At 44.2% G+C, this 23,315-nt stretch overlaps 1 protein-coding gene across 4 annotated transcripts in view; it reads right to left on the bottom strand.

The window, feature by feature from the left end:
* The window catches only part of bcas1 (brain enriched myelin associated protein 1), a 103,439-nt gene that overhangs the window by 39,714 nt on the left and 40,410 nt on the right, over nt 1-23,315 (bottom strand). For all 4 annotated transcript variants that reach the window (XM_078236431.1, XM_078236429.1, XM_078236430.1 and 1 more), the window contains 2 exons: nt 21,068-21,612; nt 1,161-1,325 (listed from right to left, as the gene is read on the bottom strand). In XM_078236431.1, the coding sequence (XP_078092557.1) occupies nt 1,161-1,325; nt 21,068-21,612 (710 nt within the window). The remainder of the gene's footprint in view (nt 1-1,160; nt 1,326-21,067; nt 21,613-23,315) is intronic.

The following is a 23,315-nucleotide window of genomic DNA, read 5'->3' on the forward strand; positions in this document are numbered from 1 at the left end:
GCTCCAAGCCCCTTCTTCAGGTGAGTGGGAATTCTGTTCACAAACAGGGCATATAAAGACACAGACTCAATTTACATGAATAATGGTTGGAATGCGAATACTTACAGCTAATCAAGTCTTTAAGATACAAACATGAGGACACATGAGGACGGCCTCAACCGGGATATTAGGTTCATGTCACACAATTTGTAACCCCCACAGCCTGCCTGGACCTGCAGAGTTTCACTGGCTGTCTTGTCTGGAGACAATACACATCTTTTTAGCCTGTCTTGATGCTCTCTCCATTCACGTTGTTTGTATCTTAAAGACTTGATTAGCTGTAAGTATTCGTATTCCAACCATTATTCATGTAAATTGAGTCTGTGTCTTTATGTGCCCTGTTTGTGAACAGAATTCCCACTCACCTGAAGAAGGGGCTTGGAGCTCCGAAAGCTTGTGTGGCTTTTGTTACGAAATAAACCTGTTGGACTTTAACCTGGTGTTGTTAAACTTCTTACTGTGTTTACCCCAGTCCAATGCCGGCATCCCCACATCATGACTTCTATGAGATAGCCAGTTACTTATCCAACTGGTCAAATTTCCCTCTATCCCACGCCTCCTTACTTTCTTCATGGGCCGACCATGGGGAACCTTATCAAACGCCTTACTAAAATCCATGTATACGACATCAACTGCTCTACCTTCATCCACACACTTAGTTACCTCCTCAAAGAATTCAATCAAATTTGTGAGGCAAGACTTACCCTTCACGAATCTGTGTTGACTATCCTGGATTAAGCTGCGTCTTTCCAAATGGTCATAAATCCTATCCCTCAGGACCTTTTCCATTAAAATACCGACCACCGAAGTAAGACTAACCGGCCTATAATTACCAGGGTCATTCCTATTTCCTTTCTTGAACAGAGGAACAACATTCGCCACTCTCCAGTCCTCTGGCACTATCCCCATGGACAGTGAGGACCCAAAGATCAAAGCCAAAGGCTCTGCAATCTCATCCCTTGCCACTCAAAGAATCCTAGGATATATCCCATCTGGCCCAGGGGACTTATCGACCCTCAGGTTTTTCAAAATTGCTAATACATCTTCCCTCAGAAGAATGTTCCTGACTACAAGATTTAAAAATAACTACATGTTAAAAACTTCAAACAACAAGTGCTTACAAGTGTTTTGAAGAAATTCATGACCGAATTATCGTCTGCAGGCGTCTCTGCTTTATTGTCCTTCTCAGACTCCTTGAAGTCCTCAGATGATTTTGATGCTGAATTTTGAGATACTTGGCCACCATGTGATGATGTTGTATGATCTTTGTTGCTGTCACCAGTTTCCTGCAATACACAGTTATCAGCACATAGGCATTGTGAATATATATTCACACATTTACTATAAAGTCAGTTGCACAGTTTGTAACAACTTCTTTCACCATTTTGTTTACCCGCACAAGGGTCCCTGTACACATGATCGCCTATTGCAGTCCCAAACCTTTGCCTTTCCTGGATCGAAGTTATTTTAACAAGGCAATTTTTTTCTGCATGTGTATGTGTGTGTCTGTGACATGGACAGGGGGAAAAAGAGATGCAGGTTAGCTGTGAATGCACACACATTTATGTAGTGATGTTTTTGTAAGCGACGCAAGGTATGTTTCTCCCAGTTGTTACAGTCTCTCTCTTTTTATACGTCTTGCCTCCTGCTTGAGCCTGGTAACCAGTGAGGGTCTCTGCAGCTTCACGCCCTTGTCCAAACAGGAGAGTGAAAATTTGGCATGTCTGCTACACCGTTCACCAACTTTTACAAATAAGAACATAAGAACGAGGAGCAGGAGTGGGCCATCTGGCCTCTTGAGCCTGCTCCGCCATTCAATAAAGTCATGGCTGATCTTTTCATGGACTCAGCTCCACTTACCCGCTCATTCACCATAACCCTTAATTCCTTTACTGTTCAAAGATCTATCTATCTTTGCCTTAAAAACATTCAATGAGGTAGCCTCAACTGCTTCACCATAGAAAGCATCCTTTCTAGTTGTATCACAGCTTGGTAAGGCTCCTGCTCCATCCAAGACTGCAAGAAATTACAAAGGCTTGTGAACGAAGCCCAGTCCATCACACAAACAGCCTCCCATCCATTTACTCTGTCTACACTTCCCGCTGCCTCGGAAAAGCAGCCAGCATAATCAAGGGCCCCTGTAGTAGGGGGTTCAGAAACCCCTGCTCTATGAGACTATTAAAACAAAGTAGATTAGTTTAAAATAGGGACCACAGTGTGCCTTATATATATCAAAAGTATCACAATGTGCCTCACTTATCCATTAGGATCAGCTGGTGCCTTCAGTAAAGGAAAGTCTCTCAGTAAGAGAGAAGAAACCCTGATTAACATCCACATTTTGGGATGGCTGAAATGTATGAAATTCACTCCCAATATGAAGTATGTTCACTATTTGCGATTTCGATCTTGGTGAGAATTCATGGGAACGCAACCCCCGTGAATGGCAGGGCTTTACTGTATATTAGTGCTCCTCCCAAAGTCTAGCTTCACATTAAGTCAAATGATTTGTGTGTTATAAAAAGGTGGATGCTTATTTATCTTAGAGGTCTATAAAATAACGAGGGGCATAGGTCAGTTAGATACTCAACATCTTTTCCCAAAGATAGGGGAGTCTAAAACCAGGGGGCATAAGCTTAAGGTGAGAGGGGAGAGATACAGAAGGGCCCAGAGGGGCAATTATTTCACACAGAGGGTGGTGAGTGTCTGGAACAAGCTGCCAGAGGTAGTAGTAGAGGCAGGTACAATTTTCTCTTTTAAAAAGTGTTTCGACAATTACGTGGGAAGATGGGCATAGAGGGATATGGACCAAAGGCGGGCAACTGGGACTAGCTTAGTGGTTAAAAAAAAGGGCGTCATGGACAAGTTGGGCTGAAGGGCCTGTTTCCAAGCAGTAAACCTCTATGACTCTATTCCATATAGAGGATACATAAAGTCCAAATGATTACTAAATCAAGTTCCACTTTTATTAGAATGCAGGATGTTTACTGATATTTTGGGGACTGAATTTCAGAAACTTGTTTACTTCATTGCAAAAATCATACAAGAGTTGCCTCAATGTATAAATTCTTATTTTTAATCACGTAGATGTTTTAAAAAGCTGCAAATATGCAGCAAGATCGTATACAAAATGCACCGAGTGGCGGTGGATGCCTGATCATTAGTAATACTGGGGAGGAAAAGGGTTGGAGGTAATCCTGAACTCTGGCAGCAATAGAGACAGACCTGGACTTTATGTGGGAAATATTTGTTCATGTAGCCCTACTTTATCACACTCCATCAATTTGCCAGGGGGCTATCATCATCATGGGCCACTACCTATGCAACCCCCCCCTGTGGGCTTCTCCATTGAAATCATTGAGGAATGGGCTGCGCGGGTAAGGGCCCACAGCGCTGTCTGCCCCAAGGAATATAGATAAAATAGCACTGTATGCAAACAGATTAGGTCCCCTCCAGCTCAGGGGGTGGCCCTAGGCTTCACTGGAACATGTAAGGTCTTGGAGTTTGACAGCACTCTCGAGGGGCCTGCTGGAATCTGGTAGTATTATTTTGGATTGCTGTGGCGGGAGGAGTTGGGCTTTGACCAAACTGTGGTCAAGTCATCATCTGTGGAGAGAGAACAGAGCTAACATTTCAGCGTCTGGAGACCCTTCGTCAGAGCTCTGATGAAGGGTCATCCAGACTCAAAACATTGGCTCTGTTCTCTCTCCACAGTAGCTGTGAAACCTGCTGAGATTTTGCAGCATTTTCTGTTTTTGTTTCAGATTCCAGCATCTGCAGTAACTTGCTTTTATCTCACGCACTTGAGTCACGTTTGGCATACTATTGTTACTGGTTTCAGCAGTGAAAGGAGGGTTTTCACCTGATTACACAGGTTGAGAGAAATGTCTGAGAAAATGTCCGAGGGAAAAGTCTGAGGACACGTACCAACCAACTTGGGAACAGCTTCTTCCCTGCTGCCATCCGACTTTTGAAATGGACCTACCTTATATTCAGTTGATCTTTGTCTACACCACAACTAGGACTGTAACACGACATTCTGCACCCTCTCCTTTCCTTCTCCAAAGATGTGCGGGTTAGGTGGATTAGCCATGCTAAATTGCCCCTTAATGTCAGAGAGCCTAGCTAGGGTAAATGCATGGGGATATGGGGATAGGGCCTGAGTGGGATTGTGGTCGGTGCAGACTCAATGGGCTGAGTGGTCTCCTTCTGCATTGAAGGATTCTATGATTCTATGACTGTAAAATACAATCTGCACCCTCTCCTTTCCTTCTCTATGTATGGTATGCTTTGTCTGTATAACGCTCAAGAAACAATACTTTTCGCTGTATGTTAATAAGTGTGACAATAATGAATCAAATCAAATTAAAAGAATGGCACACGCATGAGCAACAGTTTATGACTTTCTAAGGGACTTCCTTAAACAATGAATATGCAGATTTTGTAATTATTTCTTGATGTTTTCCTCTGTCACTTTTTTTCCCCTCAGGTACAAAGGCAGCTGCAAGAAAATCAATCTAATTACTATCAAGAAAACAAAACATATGTTGCAGTTAAAGCTTTTCAAGTTTAAGGAAGGAAGTAGTCACATGATGAAAACAGAGCTACAGCACTTACAATGTGTGTCACCAAGAGTTTGGTGAATGCTTTGAAATGAGTGACTCCAGGAATAGACGGGAGCATCATTGGTATGTGCAAATTGGGGTCATAAAAAGTTCCAATAGGTGCCATGCATTGATACCTTCTTATTCAGAGGCCATACCTTAACAGAATTGTTGTCTGCCCCTCTCAAATGAGACTGAGCTTTGGAATGTTTTTGTGGTGTCAGGAGTTGCATTGGCCCAACAAAAATCCGTTCATTACTTTGTATTTCAGTCTCTCAATCGCCTTTCCCCCCCTTAACTTACCTGACTCAACCAATTAGGATTTGCACAGGAGTGACTAAATGTCGCCCCCCCTCCCCCCCCCCCCCCTCCACCTCCTTAATCAGCAAGTTGCTTTGGATGTGTGAACAGTTCACTTTTAACATTCAATTAAGGCTGAACTACAAAAATAGTTGGAGCCTCTAACTACCTTGCCAACATCACTGAAAGAGTCACTTCAAATCACTGAATATACTTGAATGTCTGTGGTCCCAGCTTCCACAGAAACCAGGCGGGGAGGAGATTCAGTTAAAATGAGAGGAAGAATGTGCTCCCTCTGATCATACTCGGCTCGGCACAACAAAGCTCGGCACAACATCGTGGGCTGAAGGGCCTGTTCTGTGCTGTACTGTTCTATGTATACGGTGACACAGTGGTTAGCAATGCTGCCTCACAGTGGTTAGCAATGCTGCCTCACAGTGGTTAGCAATGCTGCCTCACAGCACCAGGGACCCGAGTTCAATTCTGGCCTCGGGTCACTGTCTGTGTGGAGTTTGCATGTTCTCTCTGTGGGTTCCCTCCGAGTGCTCCGGTTTATCCTCCCACAGTTGAAAGATGTACGGGTTAGGTTGATTGGCCATGCTAAATTAACCCTAGTGTCAGGGTAAATATGTGGGGTTACAGGAAAAGGGCCTGGGTGGGATTGTGGTCGGGTGCAGACCCGATGGGCAAAATGGCCTCCTTCGGCATTGTAGGGATTCTATGATTCTGTATTAACTTCTCAGTTCAAATAATAACCTATTTTTTTGGGTAGGGGAGCAGGCCAAGGGACCCAAGGAGATGGGGACCTTCTTATATTTGGAGATTGAGGTATTGGTGTCTGATGTGTTTTTATAGTCTGGAGCCTGAGCATGGATACAATGATAGATTCCCCTTTCAGGCCAAATCTGTTTTGAGGTTAATCATGGGCCAGATTTGGTGCAGGAGGTGTGTTTGAAAAATATTCTTAGGTTTCCTTTGGGCTGGGTGCATTACAGTGAAGCTCAATCCTACCCTTATCCAACATTCACTGGTGTACACACAATACAACTCCAACTGCCGCTTTGGCCAAAATTTATTAACATAGCAGAAATAGCAGACTGAACTGGAGGTATTGGTGGATCTGCACCACATCAAGCTGTACAGCTATCTACTAGACATTTGGAAAGTAACTTCAATCTATTTAGGACAAAAAATTGCATCTCTTGAGTTTGTGCCAAAAGTTAAACTGTAATTAATGATCTTGCAACTGGACTTTACATGCCAGGGCTGAGCAGATGACACATAGCAAGTTATTAACAAGAAACTTGTCAGAACCCATTTAAGTCAGATAAATGCAAAGAACATGCAAAACATTTCTGCGAACAGGCACAGCTTTTGTTACTTTACTCCATGCAAATGATAAAAATTCTCAAGTTATGACTGATTCTGTGATCTAATGAGAAATGGGGGCGATTTTCAATCATTGGCCGCATGCTTTTGGTCCGTAAACTGAGCAGGCGGCAGTTGAACATCAAAGTGAGAGGGCACATGGGCCGCTTCAAGTGGGCCTATTATTCTATGAGCAGCACAAGCACCTTAAATATGCAAACCATCACCCCACAATGGGCACAACATTCCATTTATGATTTCTTGTACAAGTATGTGTGACATATGTTCAGTAAGAAGTCTCACAACGCCAGGTTAAAGTCCATCTTCTTGCAGACCCTCTTCACTTGGAGCAGGCAGTTTGCAGTGTCGATGGTAGTCCACATCATGGTATATGTTCTGCATACCCCATTCCTTTGTGCCACGTGACAAGTAGCCTAACCAGTAATCCCTGAAAATGCAACTCAGTCATCGAGGTTCACAGCATGGAAACAGGCCCTTTGGTCCAACTTGTCCATGCCTCCCTTTTTTTATGATGTGGAGATGCCGGCGTTGGACTGGGGTAAACATAGCAAGAAGTTTAACAACACCAGGTTAAAGTCCAAATAAACCTAATGGACTTTAACCTGGTGTTGTTAAACTTCTTACTCCCTTTTATTTAACCACTAAGTTAGTCCCAATTGCTCATGTTTGGCCCATATCCCTCTACACACATCTTACCCATGTAACTGTCTAAATGTTTTTTAAAAGACAAAATTTTACCCACCTCTACTACTACCTCTGGCAGCTCATTCCAGACACTCACCACCCTGTGTGTGAAAAAATTGCCCCTCTGGACCCTTTTGTATCTCTCCCCTCTCACCTTAAACCTATGCCCTCTACTTTCAGACTCCCCTACCTTTGGGAAAAGATGTTAATTATTTAGCTGATCTAAGTCTCTGACGCTCCAGGGAAAAAAGTCCCAGTCTATTCAGCCTCTCCTTATAATTCAAAGCATTACGTCCCGGTAGCATCCTAGTAAATCTTTTCTTTCTAGTTTAATAATATCCTTTCTATGATAGGGTGACCAGGACTGTGCACAGTATTCCAAGTGTGGTCTTACCAATGTCTTGTACAACTTCAACAATGTTCTGACCAATGAAACCAAGCATGCAGAATGCTTTCTTCATTACCCTGTCCACCTACGACTCCACTTTCAAGGAGCTATGAACCTGTACCCCTAGATCTCTTTGTTCTATAACTCTCCCTCTCTTTTCATTAGCTGAGTAAGTCCTGCCCTGGTTCGATCTACCAAAATGCATCACCTCGCATTTATCTAAATTAAACTCCATCTGCCATTCATCAGCCCACTGGCCCAATTGATCAAGATCCCGTTGCAATCCTGGATAACCTTCTTCACTGTCCACTATGCCACCAATTTTGGTGTCATCTGCAAACTTACTAACCATGCCTCCTAAATTCTCATCCAAATCATTAATATAAATAACAAATAACAGTGGACCCAGCACTGATCCCTGAGGCACACTGCTGGTCACAGGCTTTCAGTTTGAAAAACAACCTTCTACAACCACCCTCTAGCTTCTGTCATCAAGCCAATTTTGTATCCAATTGGCTACCTACCCTGGATCCTGTGAGATTTAACCTTGTGCAACAACCTACCATGCAGCCTGCTGCAATGCCCCAGTGAAGATCAACACAAGCTGGAGGTGCAGCATCTCATCTTCCAGTTGGACATGTTGCAGCCCTCAGGACTCAATGTTGAGTTCAGCAACTTTAAATTTTAATCTTTCCTCTCCATCTTAAATTCCCCTTTCTTCTCTTTTCCTTTTTAATATTCCATACATGTATGACCTCAAAGCAAACCATTTCCCCCTCTTCCCCCCCTCACACCTGGCCATCTGTCATTTGTTCTTAGAGTTGCTACTTTTTGTTGCAGTTTCTTTGGCTCGAGCATTCTCACTCCCTTCAAGTCCAACGAAACGCGAAATGTTAACTGTGTTCCTCTCCTGATTGTGCTGGCAGGCCTGCTGAGGTTTTCCAGCATCCATTATTCTTGTCTTAAATCAATCAGTGGGTAGGTTTTCCAGGTTTTCCATTCATGGGTTCTTAAAGTGGTTTGTTGTTGGGAAGTATAGGGAAGTGACATAAGTCAATGTACCTTCTAGTTTGCCTTGAAGGAGGAGATTGCCTCTGAAATCCTTTGTTCTACAGTGCCACGGTGGCACAGTGGTTGGCACTGCTGCCTCACAGCACCAGAGTTTACTGGGTTCGATTCCAGCCTTGGGTGACTGTCTGTGTGGAGTTTACACGTTCTCCACGTGTCTGCATGAGTTTTCTCCGGGTGCTCCGGTTTCCTGCCACAGTCCAAGATGTACAGGTTAGGTGGATTGGCCATGATAAATTGCCCCTTAGTGTCCAAAGGTGTGTAGGTTAGATGGATTAGCCATAGTAAATGTGTGGTGTTATGGGGGCAGGGGGGGGAAACAGGACAGGGGGGTGGACCTGGTTAATATGCTCTTTCGGAGAGTCGGTGTAGACTTGATGGGCAGAATGGCCTCTTTCTGCACTGTAGGGATTCTATGGTTCTAAACAAGTTTGAAGGTAATAGAGAACACACTGACCTATCAGATTTTAAAAAAAATCTCACTAACATTCTCTCATTTCTTCTTGAAGTTGTTAGATCTGGTGAGCACTGTCATAATGAAGCAGTTAATGGCTTTAATTGCTTGAGAATAACAGTTGAATTTTAACACATCACATACTATTACATGAAGGTCTTGTGATGCAGTGGGTAGTGTTCCTACCTCTGAGCCAGAAACTTCAGATTCTCGGCGCATGTGCAATGGCCCATTCAGCACTATGCTGCCGGCCTCCCGGGCGGGAATAGGCCCCGCCCACTGAATTTCAGCGTGATTCACGCTGAAGCACACTGCAGTGCACAGAGTGTGGGTGATTCTTTTTGAGGCTGCCACTGAAAAAAGCAGCATGATTTACTCCAGTTTTCATGCAAATTCAACACTTATAACTTTTTTGGGAGAATCCCGGCCACATTTCTTCCAAGGTTTCAGCACAATCTCAGCTAGAAGTGGATTATTTCCTTTAATCAGATTTAAACTCTGTTTAAGTTTAAAGTTTATTTATTAGTGTCGCAAGTAAAGCTTACATTAACACTGCAATGAAGTTATTGTGAAAATCCCTTGTCGCCACACTCCGGCACCTGTTCGGGTACACTGAGGGAGAATTTAGTATGGCTTAACCAGCACATCTTTTGGACTGCCACCTTCCCTTCAGTTTTGTTTCAGGCTACAAAGCAGCAGATACATCTTTTGATATATTTATTCCATGAATTTCATAGAATCATAGAAACCCTACAGTACAGAAAGAAGCCATTCGGCCCATCGAGTCTGCACCGACCACAATCCCACCCAGGCCCTACCCCCATATCCCTACATATTTTAGCCACTAATCTCTCTAACCTACGCATCTCAGGACACTAAGGGCAATTTTAGCATGGCCAATCAACCTAACCCGCACATCTTTGGACTGTGGGAGGGAAACCGGAGCACCCGGAGGAAACCCACGCAGACACGAGGAGAATGTGCAAACTCCACACAGACAGTGACCCCAGCCGGGAATCGAACCCAGGCCCCTGGAGCTGTGAAGCAGCAGTGCTAACCACTGTGCTTCCGTGCCACCCTTAACTTAAACTGAAAATTAACACTAAGCATATTAATTAGCAGATCTTCTGGTGCAGTGGGTAACGTCCCTGCCTCTGAGCAAGAAGCTCCGGATTCGAGTCCCACTCAGGACTTGATGGCCAAGGAAGGTATGTTCGTAACAGAGCCAAACAGGTCTACAAAATCCTTCTAATACGCCAACAGTAGGAGGTAAGAGCAGGAAAGACTCCTGGTCAGCCAAGCTTGATGCAGAGTGGCGGCCCTCAAGCTATCTGGCAACAGGTTAGCGACCTGTTCCAGGAACAAACTGGCTATGGAAACAGATGTAAGTCTGCCTTGCACACCACTAGGTGCGGGAAGTGAAACAACAATAACAGTATTAATTAGCCAATTTAATTCCGAATCCAGCAAAACATGAAATGCCTCAGACAGCTCTATGAGTTGGGTCTGCTCTAGGCCAAACACAATGTATCTATAAGGGCTTGAAACAAAAATGATACACATTGATAACAAGTATGCATTCATGCTGGGATGATCAAAAGCATTCACAAAAGCGGATTCAAACGTTTTGCCACAAGGGTTTTTATGTAGACAGCAGACTTTGGTGCCCTCCTGTAGTACCATATATAAACAATCTTATTTTGTACATGGTTATAAAGAAGCAACATTTAAATTTCAATGATCTTAGTGTTCACACATCATGAGGAATTTGAAATAGAATACTTTCAGTTCTGCTGAAAGAAGAAAAACAAATTACGAAGGAGAAAGTTGGAAAATACTATTATTGTTTTATGGCCTTTGGAAAATAAACTGTAAATTGATGCAGTGTTGAACTTTGAGCGAACAGCAATGTCGTATTAAAATGAATCATTTATTGTTACTGAAATACTAGCTTCCAGCACAGGATAATGAGGTGCTTGTGTCGGAACCAGCAGATGTTTTGAAAAGAACTTGCAGTAGAATGGAGAATGCCAGTGCTAGGATTAACACAAAGCTTTTCTTACTGAATCAACAGTCATCTTATTATACAAAGCATTCTAAAAATGATCACTATTTATTACACACCTCCTTTCTCAGTTTTTGTTCTTTATTATTCCTTGAACTGGCACGATATTTCAAAACAATTATTTTGTTGCCAACAGCCATGATTTACTGGGGTATCGCACCACAAAACCTCAGCTGAGTAATAATCGGCAGAAAATTCTGTACATGTTGATTCTTGCTTCAAAGGCATAAAGATAGTAGTGGAGTTTCCCAAATTGAGCTTCAAATATAGGTTGCTCAAAAGCAGTTCAGAAAAAAAAAGTATTGCACACTGGTTATGTTTGGCAAGTTATTTCTACAAACCCAATATTTCTAAATGTTTCGACACTAAGTTGGCCAATACTTGATTCCCCATTTATTCTACCATGAAAATTGACCAATTTGGGGATGGCTTTCATGATTGCATGAGGCTGGGTGAGATACAATGCAGACTTAACAAGAAGTTTTGCTAGACAAGGAATCCCAGGATTCTGTAACAATCGTGGTTATTGATTATGGATGAAGTATAATTTTTTTGGCCTTCTTTGCTGCCATTGTCTTATTACTTTATGTCTGAATGCATCCTTTGATATGGCTGGATTTTCTTGCCAAGGGTGGGAAGCGGGAGGTGGGACTAATACCGCGAGTACAATCCCGCCTCCATCGCTAGGCTGCTGGGATTTTCCCAGTGGAGGGCCTCACTTTGCGCCGGAAGCTGGTCTGCCATTCTTTTCAAGAGTTCCAACAATCATTTATCACTTGGCAACAACCCGAAACCTCAGTTCCTGGCATTTAAAAATGCAAATATGAAACTCTTGGGCCTGCTATGAAAGAACCTATGAAAATTGATCCATGCCGAAAATTTGGCCTTTTATGGATTCATCCCCCAGCCACTACCCCTAACTGGCCTTCCCCCATGTTAACTTGCCTCCAATGCAACCCTTAAACCTCTAAAATTTCTCTAACTTAACTTTCTGGAGTTTATCTGGCCGCCAGTCCCACAACAATGGCCCTTCATGCTGCTGCTCACTTGGTGGCCCACAAAGGGCTTGTGAAGCCCACCTGCCTGGTGAAAATCCTGCAGGGTCTGACCTTTGGCCTTTCAGCAGGGGTGTGTGGGCTTCCTGCCCCACATCTTTTCTCATACATCACAAAATGGTTGGTGCTGGAAATGGAATCGGAACCTCCACCCACATAGTTCGGTAACCTTTTTTTGGCTTTTATTATGCTACCAGCCCTTTCTGTCCAACAGATACTGCAAATAAATAAATGAAAAAAAGCGCGCAGTATGTTTGCAACAATACTCCATGACCACCTAGAAGGACAGGGGCAGCTGATACCTGGGAACACCTCTACCTGGAGGTTCTCCTCCAAGTCACTCACCATCCTGAGTTGGAACTATATCACAATTCTTTCATTGTCACTGGGTCAAAATGCTGGAACTCCCTCCCTAACAGCACAGTAGGTGTATCTACACCTCAGGGACGGCAGCGGTTCAAGAAGGGAGCTCACCACTACTTTCTCAAGGGCTACTTGGGTTGGGCAATAAGGGCCCAGCATGGGCTAGCCAGCGACACCCACGTCCCATAAATGAATAAAGTAAGTAGCTGCATGAGGTTGTGGGATGTTGCTGTTCATATATCGCTTACAGCTGCAAGAAGGTGCAAAAGGTTTGTCCAAGACTCACTTGGCAGAAATTTCAACCCCAACAGGGCTATAAAATAGATTCTATCAGTCTGTTAAACCCCACCACTCTCCGCCTGGATTTTCCTCAATATTGGGAGCACTCATGGAATGCAATTTAATCAATATTTGGTAGAAATTTAGCTTTTGGCAAGTGTGAAAGGAGCATTCTAATTGACCATTTCAATTCACTCCCATGAAGAGGTTGAAATTGTATTATCTTCAGCAAAACCATACGGTCACACACCATTCTTGTTCAAGTCTATTAAAATCAACTAAACTAGTACAGCTGATACTTTATTGAAGAAAAATTCAATTTCACCTCTATGATCTTGAAGAACTTTCTGAACAAGGGTCATGTAAATACTTCCTATGTGTTACTGCTCCCATTACACTTAATACCGCTGTAAAGTAAATATGTTATGTGCTTCAAAGCTCCCTCAATGGTATTAAAATGGTGACTTTTTATGACATGTATTGTGTTTAAACTGTGTTGTTTTATTTGGTGGAGTATATTTTCTTAGTCTAGTTGTACAGCAGTGACCACCTTGTACCTATAATACACAGAAGCAGTGACCAACTTGTACCTATAATGCCACTCAGCATCACTGTCAATCTAACACATTGGGCTTGACTGCAATCAGGTCAACTCTCCTGAATCATCATACCTTACACTGTATTAATGGGGTAAGCAAATGTGTGACAGTGAGCTGTTGTTTGCAACTGAGCTATTGGAATAGATGATCAAGAACTGTCCATTTCTGAACAATAAATACAACCTAACAGTGTTACTAATGGGACCAGAGATATGTATTCATTTGGCCCATTGTGTATGTGTCTATTCTAGAAACTCAAATACAAACCTATGCTCTGCTCTTCCCATTATAGCCCAATATTTTTCTCTGCTTCTAATGCAGAAATTGGCATCTTCTTTGGTTTTTGATTATAGAATTTTAAGTTGTTTTCTGGTTTTATTTCATCTGTGGCAGCACAGGTGACACCGTGGTTAGGGCTGCTGCTTCACAGTGCCAGGGACCCGGGTTCAATTCCAGCCTTGGGTCACTGTCTGTGTGGAGTTTGCACATTCTCCCTGTGTCTGCGTGAGTTTCCTCCGGGCGCCCCGGTTTCCTCCCACACTCTAAAGATGTGCAGGTTAGGTGGATTGGCCATGCTAAATTGACTATTAGTGTCCATTGACCATTAGCAGTGTAAATATGTGGGGTTTGGGAATAGGGCCTGGGTGGGGTTGTTGTCGGTGCAGACATGGTGAGCTGAATGGCCTCCTTCCGCACTGTAGAGATTCTATGATTCAATGTGACAGCAATATCATTGATTCAGCATTTTAGCTCATGTCATCCAAGTTTCAAATTCTTAAGAATTAATGTTTTTTCAGTGTTAACTACCATGAACATTGTCCTCATTGTGTTTATGTGCATTTTAATTAAAATTTTGAGATTCTTCGCTATGATTCTACAAATTTCAGAATTCCATTCAGCCTCTGATTAAGGGTCATTAATTGGCCTCTTTATTGATTAAACAAGCGATCTGTCACTTGCCTGCCTAAAGGAAATGGCCTGCCTATTTCCAACTGAATGCCCACACCAACTGTTTTATGCAGTGGGCATCATGTTATAATGGTGAACTGGCTTGGTCACAAGTTAATGTGCCATAATATGTGCCCACCTACTATGTTATAGGGGACAGTTCTGAGGTAGTCAGGAGGGTGGTGGCATGGCCACCCTCATATTTTATATGCCCCTCAGCTGAAAATACATCGGGAGAGGGCTGTAAAACTTAGCCCTAATTTACATATGCTTCAATACATTGCTCATCATCAATTGGTCATTAAGGAAATAATAGGTAGTTACAATTACTTGTGATTATGTGGCTTAGGATCACAAAATAGGTTTATGAGGTATGTCGTACACAACTGCCTGTACGGCTGTGAAACAGGGACAGGAGGTCAAGAAAGGAAGTTTAACAATTTCACTGTTTGTAAGCAATCTGGACATCTCATGGAAGGACCAATGCTGGCTCAGGCACACTCACAGGAAGGAAGACAAATGCACACCTAAGAACTTTCTGGATGGTAAGGTAGCTGGAACCAGATGATCAGCACAATGCCCAAAGCTCCATTCCAGTGATGCTTACAACTGTGTCACTGAAGGCCCTTAACAACATTTCTTGCAACTGGGAGATACTAACGGATAACAGAGGAAAATGGCATGATCACCATGATGATCAGTGGCTAGGCAACAAGCAACCAGCACTGCAAACAACAATCCACCTGATAACCACTTCACATGTGGTACTTTTGGCAGAGCCTGCCCCCTCACAGATTGGTATTTTCAGTGCACTGATAGCCAAGTTCCACACACATGAGGACAGCCTAAACTGGGATGTTGGATTTATGTCACATTATCAGTAACCCCCACAGCTTGCCCCCTGGACTTGCAGAATCTCACTAGCTGTTCTGTCTGGAGGCAATACACATCTCTTTAACCTGTGTTTAATGCTCCCTCCACCCACATTGTCTGTACCTTTAAGACCTGGCTGGTTGTAGGGATTCGCATTCTAATCAGTATTCTGTAACTTGATTTTTTGTGTCTTTGTGCACTGTTTGAGAGCACATTTCCACTCCATCTGACGAAGGATCCGCGCTCCGAAAGCTTATGGTATTTGCTACCAAATAAACCTGTTGGACTTTAACCTGGTATTGTGAGACTTCTTAGTGGGATGGGCTGGGACAGTGTTCAGCTTCATTGTAATGATGCATCTGTTCCGTCCATGGTGATGCAGGGGGATAGGTGGCCTCACACAACACACACTGGACCCATTTGGCGTGTGAAAGACGCCTAAGGATAACGGTCATTTCTAATTGATGTGACATGAGCAACTGAAACATCCATTGTCTAATTGTATTTTCTAACTCAGCGGGCTTGTTCAAAACAACTGTTGAGTTCTAAGTGATATGGGATGTGGTTTTAATATTTAGAGACTGGGATTTTGGTGAAGGAGACAGGGAGCATGGGCGGGGAAAGTTCCCAACTTCGCAAAACCCATCTCTGTTTAGGAGCCCCCACCCACCATACTCTAATCCAGGGAGATGAGGGTGGGATGGAGTTGGGGCTGCTTCCTCCAGCAACAGGCTTAAAGCGGGTGGATGACAAGGTCGGCAAGCTACAAGGCCCGCTATAATTTACTGAGACATCAGCCCATTTGATATCATGACTGTCAAACACTCAATACCTCTCCCATCTCCCCATTCCCTCCCCCGAACCACCCTTCATTCCCCCTCCTCCCCCCTCATATTCATCACGTCCCTTCATAACCCCCATGTATTCTCCATATTCACTCAGCCAGTATCCACTGTAAATAGAACTCGGAAGTCATTTGATAGCTATGGGACATCTTCGAAATGGACATGAAAGAAAATCTCCAAACAATCTAATAGAGCCGTCACTCAAACATGCTTCCTGTTGATGAAGAAACTCCAGAGCTTCATAGAAAAAGTTGCATCCACTCAAGTGGTCATTCAGTTGTAAAAACAAACAAATGTCAATTTAGAAATCACTCTGAAGGCAGATAATCCTTTGATAATTTCTTAAAACTGCCAGTCACATTGTGTTCACAACGTACTGCTGAGCTAAATAGTTGAACAGCTTTTGAAACCCAGCCAAGCATTCAAAATGAGTTGTCGATACAATTATAGCTCCAGACAAAGGAGCCAATTGAAACTGAAAGTTCATCTTTTTTAAATTTCAAAGCAAATGGCCTACCAATCAAGGCCCTTGAGGAGCAGATGACAGCTTGGGACTAGGATTCCATATGGTTCAGGGATCCTCTGAGGTGCCATTGACTACATTTCTTATCATAAGGAGAATGGGTCCTAATCCATCAAAATTGTAGAAGTGGGAGGTGGGGGTGGGGTGGGGTGCGGTTCGCTGTTAAACTGGCCACTTCTGCAGTGGAGTCAGCAAGGATTAGAGTACTGCACATGGGCTGGACACCTTTATCCGACATTGGTTAAAATGGACAGAAATAGGAATGGGGACAGAATCTGGGAATCGTGTCCCACTGTCATATTAAAGATCTCCTGCCAAGGCGAAAATCCTGGCCTGGACTTCTGCCAGTGCCAGGGGGAGTTGTGCATGCTGGAGGTACTGCAGCCACCTGAGGTCCAGGATCAGGAAGCACTCCAGGCCACAGGTGAGTGAAGGCAAGATAGAGTTTGAGGGTATGTGGTGGGGGGACTGGTGCATGAGACAGTAAAGTGTGCGGTTTTCGGTGGACGTCCCTCTTCCAGATGCTATGTCCCTCAATCAGGCACAGCGTGTCTGACTATGTAGGCCGCCCTGGGAGGTTGCTAGCCAACTCAGAAGGGTTCATTGGGTGGATTTCTGAGAGCACAGCAGACCCATTTAATCCCTAAGCCACCAGAGAGTTGCTGTGGACTCGGTGATAATGCATGTCAATTGATTCATTAATGAGCATGAGAATCCCATGTCAGTCCTTTCTGTCCTCTGACTAAATTGAGGGAGGTTTTCCTACAGCCAGCAGCCTGTTGTGGGGTCTCTCCAATGATTAAGTGGGCCCGGATTTCACATCTAACCTTAATGGTGGCTCAGAAACAATAAAATAATCGAATATAGAATCTTTACAGTGCAGAAGGAGGCCATTCGACCCATCAAGTCAGCACCGACAACAAAGGCCCTATCCCTGTAACCCTACATAATCCCCCGACACTGAGGGAGAGTTTAACATGGCCAATCAACCTAACCTGCATACCATTGGAATGTGGGAGGTAACCAGGGCACCCGGAGGAAACCCACACAGACACGAGGAGAATGTGCAAACTCTACACAGTCATCCAAGGCCGGAATTGAACTCGGGACCCTGGCGCTGAGTCTACAATCTCATTTCAAACCACTTAATTTAGTCAATTATCTGCCTGGGAGTTTTGTTTTTTAATCGAAATAATAAGATTTGGTTTTTGCTTAGTTTATTTCTAATTTTCTGTTGCCGATACTTTGGAATCAGCACAGCTCATGCAAGTGATTTTTAAACTGCCAAACTAACCAAACTTGTTCCCGATGGGCGGCATGGTGGCACAGTGGTTAGCACTGCTGCCTCACAGCACCAGGGACCCGGGTTCGATTTCTGGCTTGGGTCACTGTGCATACACCGCACAGACATTCACCCCGTGTCTGCGTGGGTTTCTTCCGGGTCCTCCGGTTTCCTCCCACAGTCCAAAGATATGTAGGTTAGGTGGATTGGCCATGCTAAATTAACCCTTAGTGTCAGGGGGACTAGCTAGGGTAAATGCATTGGGTTATGGGGATAGGGCCTGGGTGGGATTGTGATCAGTGCAGACTCGATGGGCCAAATGGCCTCCTTCTGCACTGTAGGATTCTATGATTTCTCTGAATATTCTTCACTTTCTCTGTTGTCTACTAGCCCAGCAAACTGGTGAATCTTAGAGTCAAATATCTGTTTGTCTTTGCGGCCATAACAGCCGAGTCTAATTTTTTAAAAATCCAATTCAATCAAATCAAGTCCAATTCAGACTCTCAACAAGTTGAGACATTCCTGATCTAAGCTGACAAGACAGGGCTCTCACCTCCTGTCTTGGGCTTGATCTACATGATCCAAGCTGATTGGAGGAGTCATTGCACCTCCTCCAAAGCTTGATCTCATTTGCATCTTAGCCGAAAGGCCGAGATGCCGCTTTTAAAAATTGCTTCAAATGAAGCTAAAATGTAACCTAATGACTTCAACCAAGTATTGGATCAAAAAAATAGTAGCCCTACCTGTACCATGATGGAGGTGGGCTAAATTGAAACACAATTTGGGGCATTCCTGAACCTTACAGAAAGTTCTGAACCTCTGAACCATCAAAAATAATGATCTTATGAGTTCAGCGATGCATTGTTGCTTTCTGATTAACTAACTGGTCTCCTGTACCCACAACATGGTGGGCAGGAAGTCTCTGCACCTTTTGACTGGAAATCTGACACTTGATTGGAACACCATCCACAAACCTTCACTCCCTCCACCACCGATGCGCAGTAGCAGCATGTGTACCATCTAAAAAATGCCCTGCAGCAACTCACCAAGACTTGTCAGAGAGCACCTTCCAAACCCACGATCGCTACCATCTAGAAGGGCAGCAGATACGTGGGAACACCCCCACCTGGAAGTTCCCCTCCAAGCCACTCATCATTCTGACTTGTGAGCTAATGCATTTTAGAGGATCAAATTTAGATGTGTATTGTAAATAGAAGACCCCTTAGGAACATTAACATACAGGGGGATCTGGACGTGTAGGTCCACAGTTCCCTAAATGTGGCAACACAGTTGGCCAATGTGATTAAGAAAGCATATGGCATGCTTGCCTCCATCAGCCGGGGCACTGAGTACAAGAATTGGGAAATCATGTTGCAGCTATATAAAACTTTGGTTAGGCCGCATTTGGAGTATTGCGTGCAGTTCTGGTCGCTTCACTACTGGAAGCTTTGGAGAGAGTGCAAAAAAGGTTCACCAGGATGCTGCCTGGTCTTGAGGGTGTTGGCTATGAGGAGAGGTTGAATAAACTGGGCCTGTTTTCACTGGAAAGACGGAGGCTGAGGGGAAACCTGATAGAGGTCTACAAAACTATGAGAGGCAAAGGCAAAGTGGATAGTCAGAGGATTTTTCCCAGGGTGGAAGTGTCGATTACAAGGGGGCACAGGTTCAAGGTGGGAGGGGGAAAGTTTAAGGGAGACGTGTGGGGGAAGTTTTTTCACGCAGAGAGTGGTGGGTGTCTAGAACATGCTGCCAGAGGCGGTGATGGAAGCAGACACATTAGCAACATTTAAGAGACATCGGGATGGGTACATGAATAGGGAGGGAATAGAGGGATACGGATCATGTAAGGGCAGAAGATTTTTTTTAGTTTAGTTAGGGCGTCATGATCGGCACGGGCCTGTTTCTGTGCTGTACTTTTCTTTATTCTTTGACTTGGAAATATATCGCCATTCCTTCACTGAACTCCCTCTCTAACAGCACTCTGGGTGTAACCTACACAGTTAGGAGTCTAACAACACCAGGTTAAAATCCAACAGGTTTATTTGGTAGCAAATGCGTTTGCTACCAAATAAACCTGTTGGACTTTAACCTGGTGTTGTTAGACTCCTTACTGTGTTTACCCCAGTCCAACGCCGGCATTTCCACATCATGTAACCTACACTACATGGACTGCAGCAATTCAAGAATACAGCACACCACTAACTGCTCAAGGGCAATTTAGGGATGGGCAATAAATACTGGTCTAGCCAATGAAGTTCAAATCCCATGAATTTTTTTTTAAGAAGAACCTGTCATATAAAGACTCCCAGCTTGGGTCACTGTCTGTGTGGAGTCTGCATGTCCTCCCCATGTCTGTGTGGGTTTCCTCCGAGAGCTCTGGTGCTCCCACAGTCTGAAAGATGAGCTGGTTAGGTGCATTGGCCATGCTAAATTCTCCCTCAGTGTACCCGAACAGGCGCCGGAGTGTGGCAACTAGGGGATTTTCATAGTTGCTTCATTGTAGTGTTGATGTGAGCTGACTTGTGACTAATAAATAAACAACTTAAATGGGAAAAGGAAACAAAATTGTTGCATGATGCTCACATGTATAAGCTCTCTTACTTAAGTAAATAAGGAGACTATTTCATCCCCCACTGCAAGATTGGATTGTTAGCCCTGGCTTCTTTTAACAAAGTTCACATTTCCACTCCATCTGACGAAGGAGCAGTGCTCCGAAAGCTTATGGTACTTGCTACCAAATAAACCTGTTGGACGTTAACCTGGTATTGTGAGACTTCTTACTACCTTCTTTTAACAAAGCCTTGAGACTATCAACAATTCACAGGTATGCTTCTCTTAATCACACATTTAACAAATCTGAGCTGTTCCTACCATTATCTGCCATCCCCCCAAAATTACTGCATTCCCCCCTTCCCCCCCTCCCCTCCCGAACCGACCTCAAATCCCTATCAACATCTTCCTACCTCCTGACCCCACTTTCCCAATCCCGGACTAACCTGAGCCCCCTCTGTGATATTATCAGTGGCATGATCTTTATTTCTTTGCCAGCTATTCGCTCCACACTGACTTCACATTCATAAGGTCCAACACCCAATATCAGGCGTACATTGGGCCTCACAATTGAGGGACAGGAATTTTATGAAGCGCCTGTCACAGCATGCACCCAAATATAGGGGTGCTGCATTCCTACCCCTGTTATGCCTTAACTTTTCAAAACACGTCGAGAAACAAAATGCATTTGAACAATTGTAAACTTTTCTCGATTTCAGTTGTAGATGTTAGTTTAATTGAATGAAAGTACACAGTACTCACCAAAGAATATTGTGTGCAATCCAGTCTGTGAATAAGCTCTGTTGCTTCCTCTTCAGTGTCAACTTTGCCCTGACTTCCCGCAGCCTTCAGATCTCCCTGGTTCTCATTTTGCAGTTTGCCTTTATCTCCCTGTTTGAACAGTTTGTCAAAAAAGCTGATTTCTTTTTGCTTTGGCTGTTCTGTTTCTTTTGCAGTGTGTTCCACTGCGTCTGTTGATTCAGTGGAGAGCTGTTGTTGCTTCTGAGCAGAACTCCACTTTTGTGAGGAGGATGCCTGAAGATTCGCTGTATCAACTGATGCTGTGTTCACTGAAACACCCCCTTGATTGGTTTGGAGCTTCTCAGTTTCTGATATTGGCTCTGTGGAAGGGCCATTAGCACGCCCTGGTACAGAGCGAGAAAAAGACATGGAAAATCTGGATTTAGAAACTGGCTTGGCAGACTCCTCAAGTTCTTTTTCCCCTGCATTAGTATTGGCACTAATTTCCATTGTCCTCTCGGATGTGAAGGTCCCAGTGTCCTGCTTAACATCTGCCACTGAATCTACTGCAAATAAAAATATGAACAAAGATCCTGTTAATAATCAGTGAGCAGAACGTTGTGGATATATCCGGGCTTGACATGTCACAGGCATTCTTAATTTGAATATGTCCACATCTACCTGGCACACAAATGATTTTCCCTCAGACTTAATGTACAATCTGAAGCTGAGGAGAATTTAAATACCCTGACAAAAGGTAATTGACCTGATCTCTCCACAGACGCTATCTGCTCTGCTGAGTTCTTCTGGCATGTTTTGTTTTGCATTGTTCCTGCAGAATTTATAGCTGAATATCAAGGAAGAAATGTGAGATTATGAGAAAATGCAGCAAATTACTATCTTAGCACTTTGGAAGTGTGCTGGCCATGAGCAGATTATTTTGATAGTATGTTGAAAATGTCATCGATGGTTCATAGAATCTACAGTCCAGAAGGAGGCCATTCGGCCCATCGAGCCTGCACTGACAACAATCCCATCGAGATCCTATCCCTGTAACCCTGCCTATTTACCCTGCTAATCCCGACACTAAGAGGCAATTTAGCATGGCCAAATCAACCTAACCCGCACATCTTTGGACTGTGGGAGGAAACCGGAGCACCCGGAGGAAACACACGCAAACACGGGGAAAATGTGCAAACTCCACACAGACAGTGACCAGAGGCTGGAGTCGAACCCGGGTCCCTGGCGCTGCGTAACAGCAGTGCTAACCACTGTGCTCCCGTGCTGGTTGTTGGTGAAGGCGGAGAAAAAGCACAGAAAAAGTTACAGGCTGCGACAGGTTCTGTGTGAACACTTTGCCTGTATATTTGATATCTTTACTGGAGTCTGAATCTGTTCCCTTAAACTGGAAAGCGGCCAACATCATTTTGAGCATTTAATGAAAAGATAAGGCAGATCTGGCTAATCACAGGAACATTTGCTTAATGTCAGCAACAGGCAAGGTTCTCGAGAGAATAATTACGGATATAGCAAATAACTGAGACCACAGGTGGAATTTAGGACCTCCTTGCCCTGGAGGTGAATTTAGAAGCAGTGGAGGAGGCGTGCATTGGGTGGGAATCATAGAATCATAGAAACCCTACAGTGCAGAAGGAGGCCATTCGGCCCATCGAGTCTGCACCGACCACAATCCCACCCATGCCCTACCCCCACATATTTACCCGCTAATCCACGCATCTCAGGACTCTAAGGGGCAATTTTTAACCTGGCCAATCAACCTAACCCGCACATCTTTGGACTGTGGGAGGAAACCGGAGCACCCGGAGGAAACCCACGCAGACACGAGGAGAATGTGCAAACTCCACACAGACAGTGACCCGAGCCGGGAATCGAACCCGGGACCCTGGAGCTGTGAAGCAGCAGTGCTAACCACTGTACTACTGTGCCGCCCCTTAAGGGAGGGTGCAGGTATTCAACGAATGGCGGGTGGGGAACTTGCCATTTGGAAAGGCCATCCAGCAAATATTTCTGGGTTTGCCTGCAACCTTCTAGGGGCAGCTCACCCCATTCGCAGCCAATCTGTATCTAATTGAAGGACCCAGAAGGAGAGGCCCTGAAGGAAGCCATACCCTGCCCTTGTTGCTGACCCTCCCCCAACTGGCGCCCCCTCTGCCGGAATCCCATCCTGATCCTTTTACTTGACTCTGAAAGACTCATCGCCAATCCTCTACATGGGCCCCAGTGCAATACCAGATACCAGCAATAGTCA

Source organism: Mustelus asterias, chromosome 20 (assembly GCF_964213995.1).
Source record: "Mustelus asterias chromosome 20, sMusAst1.hap1.1, whole genome shotgun sequence".
Lineage (NCBI taxonomy): Eukaryota > Metazoa > Chordata > Chondrichthyes > Carcharhiniformes > Triakidae > Mustelus > Mustelus asterias.